This window comes from Artibeus jamaicensis, unplaced genomic scaffold (genome assembly GCF_021234435.1).
Source record: "Artibeus jamaicensis isolate MK-2021 breed Jamaican fruit bat unplaced genomic scaffold, CSHL_Jam_final contig_464, whole genome shotgun sequence".
Taxonomy (NCBI): Eukaryota; Metazoa; Chordata; class Mammalia; order Chiroptera; family Phyllostomidae; genus Artibeus; species Artibeus jamaicensis.
Genome location: NW_026521842.1, coordinates 15273427 through 15286626, shown reverse-complemented (window position 1 = coordinate 15286626; position 13200 = coordinate 15273427). Strand labels below are relative to the sequence as shown.

Below are 13200 nucleotides of genomic sequence, written 5' to 3'. Positions count from 1 at the left end.
ATGTTTCTCTCCTTCTCTCCTTCCCTTCCTTTCTAAAGATAAATAAATAAAACCTTTTAAAAAAAGAAAGAAAAATCCAAAAGTAGCCAAGAACTTTAATTTAAAAAAAAATTAAAACTAAAAAGCAAAAACCAAAGGGACAGGAAATGCGGCATACCCCATGGCCCAAACTCTCTTCTGATAAAATACACTTTCATGAATGGTCCTATTTCTAATTTTTTTAAAAGTCACACCCCCATGCTGCAACACACAGGAATCTTTTCATTTCTTCCCTTCATATTGGGGACAGAAATTCCCTTTGAAGTCTCCTTGTCATTGGAACTACATACAGGAGCACCAGAGTTCACCGGGGGCTGGGCTTTCCTCCCTTGTTGCCACTTGCACAGCTGATGTGCTCTTAGTTATAGAGCGCTGGACTGCTGCTGCCTTCAGTCAATCCGTTTAGCCGAAGGCCTCTGATTTGTTCACATTTACTACAACACATACAGAGGGCTGGAGGATTTTTTTTTTTAACTATTGATCTGGTGCTTTAAGAGGGGAAAAAATCTCCTTGGCTGTCTAAACACTATTGATCCTTGCTTGGGAGTCACAGCAGAAGTGTAGAAAGGGCGTGGATGAATTGAAATTTCATTTCCGACAACTTGTTCCTGTTATTTTTACCCTTTTGGACGGGGAGAAACACGTTACTGCGGCTTCAGTCAATGTGGTCGATAGCTCCACTGAGAAACTCAACACGGCTTCTGCCAGAGATTTGGCAATGAGACATGATATTGGATTTGGAGTATATGAAACTGAAGAATGCTGGTGAAAAGCATGTGGTCTTCATGCCAATCGGAAGCAGAGCAATTGGCTTTGGGCTCACTATGACCTACCATAGCAAGTGGCTTTGGAAAAAAGAAGGATTATGAAGGCTAATGACACACACATTTGAGAAAGTCCCTGAGTAGTCATGCAAGAAGCTTCACAGGGCTACACAGGCCCTGCTTCTGACTCTTGGCTGGCTTTCCGCACCAACCAAAGGCGAGATCCTCTCGAGCCAAAGCCAAATTTCAGGGCTTGATGAGCATTTTGTTGAGCTACTACAGGAAGTAGCTTATGGCTGACCAGAAAGGACCAATGCAGCAAGTGAGCTTCATGCCCTCAGGGAACTAGTGGATGACTCTGAGCATGCAAGGGCAAACATCTGCAGCCAGTGGCCTCAGGAAGCACTCCCACCCCTAAGCACACTGAGTAGATGTGGTTTGGTGCCAACAGCACCAGCTTTGTTCTTACTTTTATTGGACGTTCAAAGAATACAGGAGAGAACCAGGCTCCCTCTTCCTAATGGCAACATCTGGCATTCATGTAGCCATACACCTTTGATCCTTAAGGAGACCAAGGCACTTTATAACCTGCTATAGTGCTAATGGCAATAGCAACAATCTTATAATAAATGCGGCCAAGCATTCCCCATACTGGTTCTGTCCTCTCAGTTTTTGCAGTGTACACAGCAGTTCTCCATTCTGGAAGAAAAGATTCAGTTTACATCCCAAACACCCGTTTTGTTTGTCATTTTTTGCAAAGTTTATTCAGTACTGTTCTTGCCTTTTTTAACTAAAAGTACTTCATAACCATTCTTAATAAACAGTATTTTGTTTACATTTCCAATGATTTTATAAGTTCATTTATGTCCCACCCCCATCCCTCCCATTCCAGCAAAAAAATGAAAATGTTCTTTTCCCCTGGGAGCCAAGAATCTGCATTGCGGATGAGATTGCAAATTCAGACACAATAAACAGAATTAAGAAAAACTGAGCTGGCATTTGACAGAAATTGTAAAATGACACTCAGAAATGTTGCTCTTGTGGAAATTACTGATATTAAAATATAAATCAGTGTCTTGCGTTTCCCGTAGCGCCAGGGGCTCTATTAGGTTATGCAGTTTGATTGCTGAGCTGAACCTAAGAGACCTGGCAGTTCAGTGATGAAGTTTTCCCAAAGTATTTAACCCTTCTCCTGCTGGAGAGCAGGCACCGAGGCAAATGCCAATTGATTGTATTACCTCCAAAAGGCCTTGATTCATTCACTGAACCCTTTGAAACCTGGGAGAAGGTGGAAAAGGCTAACATAGGGAGGAAAAGGAAAGGAATTAGGAAAATCCATTATAAAAATGTGTCTTCTTGCATAATACCAGAAATTATACATCAAGGGGCACCTCAAGAAGCAGATTTGATTAACTTTTTTATTAATGCTAATGGGAAAAATAGTAACTGTACAGAAGATAAACTCAATAAACACCAGCATAACCAAGCAACCAAGTTTACTATCATCAGTAATAAGACAATGACATTATGTAAGATGCTAACAATGGGAAAACTAGAGAAAGTATATATAGGAACTCTCTATACTATTTTTGTAACTTTTCTGGAAATTTAAAAGAATTTCAGAAAGGCCTGTATGTTCTTGTTATTTCACCAGAATAGACCATTGCTTCCTTTGTGGAGAGACAAAGGAAATCATAAATAACCTTAATAATGGCAGATTATGTTGTGTTAAAAGATATTTGGTAAAATGTGGTAGAGGTGTTAGAGGTTACCTACCTGACATGGTTGCTGTGAGGATTAACTCTGTTGTTTCATGTTTAGAACATTGCCTGAGACATAGTAATGGCCAAGTTTTCTGGAAATTTATTATAACTTTCTATAATGCTGGAAATCAAAATTTAAGAGAAGATGACAGAAATGGCCATGGAATTAGGTCTTGAAGATGTTTGATTTTTGAACAGGAATAAAACAGACATCTCCCTTAAAAAAAAGAAAGTTAGAAAGACATTGAGCAGTCAGGTGGAAGAGTTTTCATCATGTCAGTCGATCATAATGGCAACCAAATTGAGATGAAGTATATCCTTCAGAAGAGGAAATTGTACTAAATGGCATGGGGATGCTGGTGGTGGCAGTAGAAAGATGTTGCTTTCTTCCCCACCCTGGATTCTCCTACGCCATGCATCAAGTGGAGAAAGAGGAAGTGAAAGCAAAGAGCTGATGTAACAAGAGAAAACCAAGTCAAAGAAGGGAAGGAGCATTTGAGAAAAATATCTGTGAAGTCTAAGAGTTCGTCCACAATGAAACAGGAGTTTCGATATCTGTAGTAGAAGCAACTGATGAAGGTGCTAGAAATGAGGCACCTCATGTAAGAGGTCTCTCTGGGAGGAATGTAAATAAGGGTACTTTGTCCATTTGCATTAGATTCAGCTTCATGGAACAGAAAAAAATCCAAAATAACAGTGACTTATGATATAAATTGTTCTGTGTCTAGGACTGACATGGTGGTTCCACACCATCAGGGACCTAGGCTCCTCCTGTCTCTATGAGTATTTATTCATGTTCCAAATGGTTGCTGGAGCATCAACCATTAAATCATCATTCCAAATAGTCAGGAAGGAGGAAGGAACAAAGAACTGTGCATTGCTTCTCTTTAGAAGATCCCTGGAAGTTTCTACAATATTTCTCTTACATCTCATTGGCCAAAACTTATAAAGTAACCATATCTAGCTACAAGAGAGGCTGGGATCAGTAGTCTTTTGGATGAGTACATGAGAACAACATTAAAATCAAGGTTCTCTTGCTAAAATGATAAATTTATAGATATTGAAATAGGCAACTGAAAGCCTCTGAAGTACTAAAGGAGGTAGCCATGGAGAGAGATTTTCACCTGGGACAGTGAGCCTGAAAAGTCCTGGAAATCCTTTTCTTGTTCCTTCTGTACCCTCGGGGTTTCTTTGTTTATTTGCCTATTTGTTTATCCTCACTCAATGACATTTTATCATTGCTTTTAGAGGGAGAGGAAGGAAGAGAGAGAAACATTGATGTGAAGGAGAAGCATTCATTGATTGCATCCCATACGTGCCCAGACCAGGGATTGTTTGCATCCAGACCGGGGATGGAATTCACAACCTAGATATGTGTCCTGACTGGGAATTGAATCCCCAGATCCTGGAAAAACTATCTCCAGCATCATCTCCTCCTATGGTCTTCCCCTAGTAGGTATGCCCTACATAATTAGGAATTTTTCTCTCATAATCCAAAACCGGGTTTGAATTCTCAAAGAGACGGAATCTCTTCATGCCAGGCCTCTGTTCACTATGGGTCCATCCATTCATTCTGAATAGAAATAATTTATTGAGGAAGAAGTATTCCTGTTCATTCATGGTGCTCACATATTTTTTTCAAATAGGGGAAACACTGACCATCCTTTCATCATCTCAATAATTAAGACTTAGAATTCATCTTTTTCATTGGTAGGAGGTAGAGCATGGAGAAAAATCTAAAATTCAGTAAGAGTAAAGGAAAGACTTATGACTGAGTGTAGGTAAACTTGTTTGTTAGTGTTGATTAACTCCCAAGGATAGCTTTAACTTTAAACTGAATAGTATCTCTTCCCATGAAAACCTAGAAAAAATGCTTTAGAGAAGAAAAATAGATCCTTGATATTCTTCCCTCCAGATCATGAAGGAAAAGGAATAGACAGCGTTGCTCTAAGACCAGTAGTCCATCTGTATACCCAGGCAGTTACCAGTTCCTTGGGGAGAGAGCCAGTGGCAGCAGTCTGTGATTACGGCCTTTGTGTAATCTAATGTGGGTCGATGGTGCATGAAGCACTAACATGTGTTTCCCATCCTGCCTGCTCAACCTGTGTTTCATTGAATTTGTTCACTTGTACCCTTTTTTTTCTTTCTCTCCCCAAAACTAAACAAAGACTCCCTGAGTTAAGAAAGAGGAAGCAAAGGGGAATTTGAGCATAAGCAAGAGAATTAGACCCTGAGATCAAAGACATGGGTGAAAGTGGGGAACACAGTAGAACCTCAGATAGATTTAGCAATTTAGAGGCAGAAGGGACTTTTAATCAATACCAGGATTGGGGAGCAGGAAAGTAAGCAAGATCTTAGGATTCTATCCCCTTCTTCTGGAAGAAGAAGGTACTTCAATACCTGGAAAGGTATTGAGTACCTTTCCAGGCAAAACATAGAATGATGGTAGGAAAGATCTAAGAACAAAGGATCTGAGACCAATGTCATTGATGTGTGTGTCTCTCTTTCTGCATTATAGGAGCATCCATGGAGGACAAAAGAGGTCCAGCAGACTCGAAGCCCACAAATGAGGAATATGCAGTATATGTGGCCCGTTAACCAGGATACAGGCATCTTAGCACACTTCAGCTGGGACACATGACCATAACCATGGACCAGAGTCACCCCTAATGCCAGGATCCAGCATAGGACCCCAGAACTTACATTCTGGAAAGCCTTAAAGAGGTGAAGGGGCTCATGAGCTGATTTACTTTTTAAGCTAAAAATGATGGAGCTTTCTCAGAAAATAGCTAAGATTCTGTTTTCTGCCATTTGGTGGAAATGGGACTCAATAAAGAGCAATAGAAAAATAGTAACTTTTTTTTTGCACACCTGAGTTCGTACCTGCTACACTCATGTGAGATGCAGTGTTATTCTTGGTAATCTGTAAGGTGCTGTGAGAAGTGGACTGAGGTCAACCCAGGAGGCACAAAACATTACTTGTTGCTCTGACCAAGATTTCGTTTTCTCTAAATTTTTTTTCTGGACACAGCTGTTACCAAGGGAAGGCCTACTGGAAAAGCAGACAGCAGAACTCGAATGCAAGAAAGCAGTTCCCTGGGAAGTTGCAGTAAAATTAGAGATGCTGATGGAGAAGAGGCATGAGGAAGTTAAGGCCTCAACAAAGAAGCAGGAGACATCAGCCCAGGAGACGTATTGAACAGACTAAGGTTTTGAGGAGAAAAAAGACATTAAAGTCCTGGGCCCAGAGATTAATATCCACAGATCAGGTAGGGAGCCCCTCCCTCTATGATCATTTCTCTTCTCTATGAAATATTTGTCCAGGCACACTCCTCAGAGACCTCTGTGAAGGTTCACATGATCATTTTATAAAGCACTTGAGGCTTCCTCAAAGCACTCTTCCTTATCCATCTGGCAAACATTACTGTCAAATGCTTCGAAAATTTATCATATAACCCTTCCATTTTTTTCATCATAAGCACTTCCAAATTGCCCACTGCTGTTCGTAATGACTCACAGGATTCCTATGTCTCTTTCATGGAACACAATTCAGCTCTCTCTTTTCCCTCTGACTTAATTTTCCTTAGTGAAGTCCAATATATTTCCATGCAAATAGAAGAGCTGGTGCCTTCCACTTTCCTTTCCAAGTGCTCCTGGCCCTTGCAGCTATCATTGTGTAACTCCATAGTAGATGAAACAGTCACAGTCTGGACAATCATCTTCTGTCTTTGAGACAAGACTGTATTTGACCTAAGAAGTATCTCCTGACTATCCAGTGGGTCTGCCTATGACATGGGTACAATTATCACCCCCTATTTTACAGATGAGCAGGTGGTGTTCAGGCAGGTCAACAAGAATGGTCAAACTTACATGCCAAGAAAGAAATGGGGCCAGGACTTCAACCCAGGTTGTCAGACTCTATAGCCCAGCATCACCTCACCAAGGATATATTGTCTTATTCCAATTTAATGTGATGCTTGGCCTGGACCTTTAGTAAGAAAGATGTCTGTCAAGGTAGAACATTGAGTCAGTAAACCTTAGGGCTAGGAAAGATGTAACAGTCATTTTCTACAATCCCCCAGTTGGCAGAGGCAGAGGCAAAGGCTCACAGAGATCAATACCTTTCCAAAAGCCACTTTTTTAATTAGGTGCTAAACCAGGTTTAGAAACTTGGTGGCCTAGAGCCCTGTTTAGTGTTCTTTTATGCCACACTATTTTTCATCTCATTGCCTAGTGCTGTAGTTCAAATGTTTGTGTCCCCCAAAATTCATGTGTTGAAATATTAACCCCCAAGGTGATGGTATTAGGACATGAAGCCTTTGGGAAGTGATTAGGTCATGAGAGTGGATCCCTCATGAATGAGATTAGTGCCCTTATAAAACAAACCTCACCAAGCTCCCTTGTACCTACCATCATGTGAAGTAACAGAAGAAAAAAAATAGCCATTACAGAAGTGGGTCTTCACGAGACACCAATTCTGCGAGTGGCTTGATTTTGGACTTCTCAGCCTCCAGAACTATGAGAAAAAAAAATTCTGTTGTTGTTAAGCTACCCAGGCTGTGATAGCAGCCCAGCCAGCTAAGATACCTAGCATGGAAGTCATTTGTGATGTTCATCAATAGTTCCTTTGGGGAATCAAGAAAGAAGTTAGGCATGACCATGTGACTTGTTTTGGCCAGTGAAATGGGAGCAGAAGTGAAATGTGTCACTTCCGCTTTAAGAACCTGTATGTTATTCACCAAGTTCCCTTTCTGTTTCCATGGAAACAAGCAACATACTAAATGATAAAGGTTCTACCAGATGAGGATAATGAAGAGCAGAGCCCCAGCTGACTCATAAAGGACATGTAGAATGAGTGAAAAATAAACCTTCATAGTTATAAGCCACTGAGATTCGTAGCATCACTAGCCTCTCCCTGCTGGGTAAGCCAAAGCTACATCACCATTCCCATGATGCATCTGGGTGCTTGAAGATTTAAGAGGATAAACAATGCAGCACATCAGAATACACCCCCATAAAACATTCCAAATTCTATGTCTCACCAGCATTCTTTCTTCCTCTTGGCTTACATTAGGGGTGGGGGATGTGGTTCATTACACAGAATAAGTATTTTGATAGCTTCTCAATCTTGGAACTATTCTGCAGGTAAGTGCCTGGTGGAAATTTCCTCTAGTCTTGGAGTTAAAAACATAATGAATTAGATTATTTTATTAAGCTCAATGCATTATGACCTCAAATACATCATCCTGTACTTACACACATACATATGCAAAAATCTTTGGCTTTGAGGCTTTTTATCTGGATATTCACAACACATTATGTTTCCTAACTTTACAAGCACCAACATTACAATAACTTGATGCTTAAATCACATCATCAGATATTTCCAAATTAATAGTTATAAACTAGTGGAAGCTCCTTGTAGAGCAGTAAGGAAGCTTGTGTGACTTTGAGTAAGTCACTTTGCCTCTCTGGGCTTCAATTTCTCCTTCCATAAAATAGAAATAGTAATAGTATCTACCTCCCAGGGTTATCACTAAAATAAAGTTGGGCTGTGCATATTCCATCTGGCTCATAATTAGTGCATAATGTTAATTATGTTTGAGCCATAGAACACTTAGAAATCTAGAAAGTAAGATTATTTCAGACCTTTTGCTTTCCAAGAAGGATGAATTTAGAAACTATTTAGCGGTGGGATGTTTTTTGTTGTGTTTTTTAGGGGGGTGGTGTTTAGCAGAGGGGAAAGATGTAAAACCATGGTCGTCTTCCTCCTGGTGAAGGTTTTAACACTTTTGGAAACACAAACAGGTAGGCAAGTAAGTATTGCTAACAATTGGGGAAATTTTTCTGAACTCCCTGCTGAGAACACACATCCAGATGGGAAAACCTTTAAAGGGCTGAACTCATTTATACTTTTTCCATCTTAAATTTTTATACTTTTCCAGGTTTATAACGAAGCTCAGAAAATGCTAAAGCTTAAAGGAGAAATGAGAGGTGCCAAGGAAATGAAAGATGAGGTAAGGCTAACTCCTCTACAAACACAGAGTTGAATCTTTGTTACAAGGCACTTCTTTTCAAGGTTCATGACTCAAAATTTCAGTAATAAGCATCCAAAAATATCACAGACATAGGTGGGCAGCAGGGCACAGGATTTAAGAGTCCACACTTGAGCAAAGTGGGTCTGAATCCACACATGCAGTTTTAATACTGAGCATGTTGCACACTCTCTCAGAGCTTCCTTTGCCTTACCTAAAAGATAGGAAAAATGAGCACCTGTTTCAAAGGCTTGCTATGAGGATTCAATAAAATACTGCATATAAAACACTACTGCTTGGCACAGAGAAATCACTTACAGACACTAACTATTGTTGCCAACATTCTTTATCTGCAATGTTAGGGAAGTGGAGTGTTTTGATTAGTCTAATATTTTGGTCAAACTGTGTTTATGTATTCCCTGACTTGTTCCAGAAAGGATTTGAGAGATATGTTTTGATTAGCATAGGGTTGTCCCAAATGACATATGCTTTTTAACAGACCTCCTACCAAGAGGTGAGCAGCTTCTTGTTTCACGCAGGCCTGTGAAGCAAATAGTCACCGGTTCAATTCCCAGTCAGGGCACATGCCTAAGTTGCAGGCTGGGTCCCCAGTGGAAGACACATGAGAGGCAACCACACATTGATGTTTCTCTTCCACTCTTTCTCCTTCCCTTCCCCTCTTTCTAAAAATAAATAAATAAAATATTTTTTAAGAGAAGTGTTTCAGCTCCTTTCCTGATGGATTACTAGAGAGACCCATACAGGATTTGCTGAGAGTTTTGCAGGGAGAAAGGATCTGGTATGCATTTGCTAGAAGGATATTCATTCTTTCAGTTGATATCTATGGAGCCCCTTCAATATGACAGGTAATGTTCGAGGGGAAGGGGACAAAGCACTGAACAAAACAAAGACTCCTGTTTTCATGGAGCTTACGTTCTTTTTATTCTTTTTTTAAAATATAGTTTATTGATTATCCTTTTACAGTTATCCCATTTCCATCCCACTTCATTCCCCTCTGCTCTTCTCCCTCCCTCCCACCCACCCATATTCCCCTCCCTGAGTTCATGTCCATGGGTCATACATATGAGTTCTTGGGCTCCTCCATCTCCTATACTATTCTTAACTTCCCCGGTCTATTTTGTACCTACCATTTATGATTATTACCTGTACCTGTTCCCCTCTTCTCCCACTTCCCCACTCTGCTAATCCTCCATGTGATCTGTTTCTGTGAATGTGTTCCTGTGCCAGCTGTTTGCTTAGTTTGTTTTTGTTTTTTAGGTTCAGTTTGACAGTTGTAGAGTTTGTTGTCATCTTACTGTTCATATTATTGATCTTATTCTTAGATAAGTCCCCTCAACATTTCCTATAATAAGGGCTTGGTGTTAGTGAACTCCTTCAACTTGACCTTATCTGGGAAGCCCTTTATCTGCCCTTCCATTCTAAATGAAAGCTTTGCTGGGTAGTCATCTTGGATATCTGTCCTTGCCTTTCATGACTTCAGATACTTCTTTCCAGCCCCTTCTTGCCTGTAAGGCGTCTTTTGAGAAGTCAGCTGATAGTCTTATGGGAGCCCCTTTGTAAGTAACTGTCTCCTTTTCTCTTGCTGCTTTGCAGATTCTCTCCTTATCTTTAATCTTGGGCAACTTAATAATGATGTGCCTTGGTGTGTGCTTCCTTGAGTCCAACATCTTGGGGACTCTGAGTTTCTTGGGCTTCCTGGAAGTCTATTTCCTTTTCCAGATTGGGGAATTTCTCCACTATTTTTTCAAAAAAGTTTTCAATTTCTTGCTCTTCCTCTTCTCCTTCTGGCCACCCTATGATTCAGATGTTGGAACATTTAAACAGAGGTTCCTAAGCGTCTCTTCATTTTTTTGAATTCTTCATTCTATTCTGGTTGAATGTTTATTTATTCCTTCTGGTCCAAACCATTGATTTGAGCCCATTTCCTCCCATTCACTATTGGTTTCCTGTATATTTTTCTTTATTTCACTTTGCATAGCCTTCACTTTTCTATTTTGCGACCATATTCAACCATTTCTGTGAGCATCCTGCTTACCGTGTTTTGAACTCTGCATCTTTTCATCCCTTGGCTATCGTTTCATCCCTTAGTTCTGTTTTTGGAGCTTTGATCTGTTCTTTCATTTGGGCCACGCTCCACATGACGGTAAGGGCAGGGCCTTGTATGGGGCGGAGCCTTAGGTATTCATCAGGGCAGGGCAACTCACCTCCCTGCGTTGTGATGCTGTATTCAGGAGAGGGGTCTGAGAGGGAACAATGCCACTTTCTCTGCTCTCTGACAGCTTTCAGTCACTTCCCCTGAAACCCACAAGCAAATTATGGTGTTGGTTGGTAGCACTTCTCCTGTTACCCACAAGCAAATCGGGCCCTTCTGGTGCTAGTTTTCAGGTGGGTGGGCTTGTGTACATTCTAGGACCCTGTGGGTCTCTCCAATGAACTCTCCTATGAGTCTGGGAGTTTCTCTGCCACCACAAACCCCACGGGTGTTTTCAGTCAGAGGTTTTGAGGCTTTATTTCCCTACACTGGAACCCTGGGTTGTGTGGTCTGCCTCACTCCCTATTTATTCTTCCTGGTTTATCCACACACAAATGTGGAACTGCCCAGTCTGCCAGCCACTGCCTTGCCGTGAGTCCTCTCTGCCCTGGCTGCCTATCTCCACCCTTCCTACTGGTCTGGATGAATGTTTCTTCTTTAACTCCTTGGTTGCTGGATTTCCATACAGTTTGATTTTCTGGCAGTTCTGGTTATATTTTGTTTTTAAATTTGTTGTTGCCCTTTGGTTGTGCAAGGAGGCATAGTGTATCTACCTATGCCTCCATCTTGGCTGGAAGTCCTGGAGCTTATTTTCTAGTGAAATAATTACTCTCCAAGGATATGATGGAGAAAAGTATGTGGCAACTACCCAAGTGCCAATAAAAATTGTCCATATTCCATAGGTGGCTGACCTCTGCCACATGCCATGTATATCCTAAACCACATACTTTATATAGTGTACCTATTTTTAAAGAATTTAGAATGCAATAGAATACAAGATATACTCATTCTTCATTATATGAATGTAACTGGTTTGAAATTTTTTGCTCACAGACAAAAAGCCTTTTATAATACCCGTTAACTCCCATCATAAGTTATCAAAAACTCAATATCCCTATAGATGGAAAAGTTAGTAGTAATATCACTAACAGTGTTTAAAACTACTGTGGGTAACTGTAAACTCTATCATTACACATGCAAAATTTAAAAATTCCTGAAGCAATGTTAACTTTTAAAGTCACCTACTTTTTAAAACATAACTCTCACTATAAACTTATATATGTTGAATGGCAGTGGTGGTTAAAGTGGCTTTTCATTGTTGAAAATTTGTTATTATTCTCAAAGAAGATAATTTCCCAAATGGTGTTCGTTGACACCAAAATTACTCTGGAAACTTCCACCCAAGCTTTCTTGTTTATTCAAGGGCCAAATGCCTTGGGAATGCTGTCATCTTAAATCTTCGTAATGCTCTTGGGATTTGAGAGTGCTACTGAATCACAAGCTTCAGTTTAACATCATCATATCCCCAAAAGAACATGAGACTATATGTCAGTACTTTGAACCTAGAGCAAAATTTCTTCCCATCTTTTGAAATATATGTTCAAGAAGACATGCTCTTTCAAAAAAGATCCATTTAATCAATACAGAAAATTTGCTTCAGTATATAACCTATTTTCCAATAACTATCATGAGTTTGGTAACACCTGCAGTATCAGCACTCACCATTTTGCCTGTGGTTAGATGATATCACATGCAGTCAAGCTAAGTGACCAGGTTCCAACCTCATCTAAGCAAAGCTGGGAATCTAAGCACTTGGCTTATGTAAGTGAAGACTAACCTAGCATCACAGGCTTGTGATTTCAGCCATCATTAATGACTTCAGGTTTAGGACATGATCAGATGGTGCCTGAGGGTCAGCATTATGACTCTTAGTTCATCTCATGCCTAGTACTGGTTACAGAGCTTTGATTGATGAAATGTCAGATTAAATCAATTCTTATGACACATTGATACTCAAAAGGCATCTGCCTGGAATTTAGCCTTCAAACAGTAGATAGGATTAGAAATAGTGTATAGTGACCTCTGTGCAAAATATTAGCAAGAAATTAGGTTTACTGGAACCTCAGAAACATTTGCCTTTCTAGAGTCTGAGGTGAGCACCATCTCTTCTTACAATTTCCTACAATAAAAAGTAATACGTGATTCAAGGAAATCATTTTATTGCTCTCCCTGCATTTCCACTCCTCTTCTGATGAATAAAAACCCCTGTAAGATTTGGCCTTTAGCAGTGAATGGTTAAATTTTGATTTCAAAAATAAATTTCATTTAACATCCAGCAAAACACATTTGTTATTCAACTGTTTCAGGGAATCCTCATAGAAAGATTATTTATTTCAAAACTCATGTGTTATAGACAAAGAAATTGCCTCAGAGACTTTGAGTCCATGCTAATGTCCAAATTAGATGAGATCATCTACATTAAAGATCTAATTCTGAAGTCCTGGTCGTGCAACAAAAAGGGGCTAGCAGGTCTTCAGCCCAGAGGA

At 40.1% G+C, this 13200-nt stretch overlaps 1 protein-coding gene and 2 long non-coding RNA genes across 3 annotated transcripts in view; all 3 read left to right on the top strand.

Moving 5' to 3' along the window:
- Positions 1–3889, top strand: part of LOC128627648 (uncharacterized) — a 70174-nt gene extending 66285 nt beyond the window's left edge. Inside the window, exon 3 of the long non-coding RNA XR_008391900.1 lies at positions 3815–3889. This is a non-coding gene — a long non-coding RNA (uncharacterized LOC128627648). The remainder of the gene's footprint in view (positions 1–3814) is intronic.
- Positions 3890–3905: 16 nt separating this feature from the next.
- Positions 3906–5621, top strand: LOC128627647 (uncharacterized). The gene is made up of 3 exons (XR_008391899.1): positions 3906–4022; positions 5085–5290; positions 5598–5621. It is a non-coding gene; the product is annotated as an uncharacterized LOC128627647 (long non-coding RNA).
- A 187-nt stretch (positions 5622–5808) lies between these two features.
- PMFBP1 (polyamine modulated factor 1 binding protein 1) overlaps positions 5809–13200 on the top strand; it is a 59482-nt gene continuing 52090 nt past the window's right edge. Inside the window, exons 1-2 of the mRNA XM_053666669.1 lie at positions 5809–5835; positions 8512–8583. Coding sequence (XP_053522644.1) covers positions 8533–8583 — 51 coding nt within the window. The 5' untranslated portion in view covers positions 5809–5835; positions 8512–8532. The remainder of the gene's footprint in view (positions 5836–8511; positions 8584–13200) is intronic.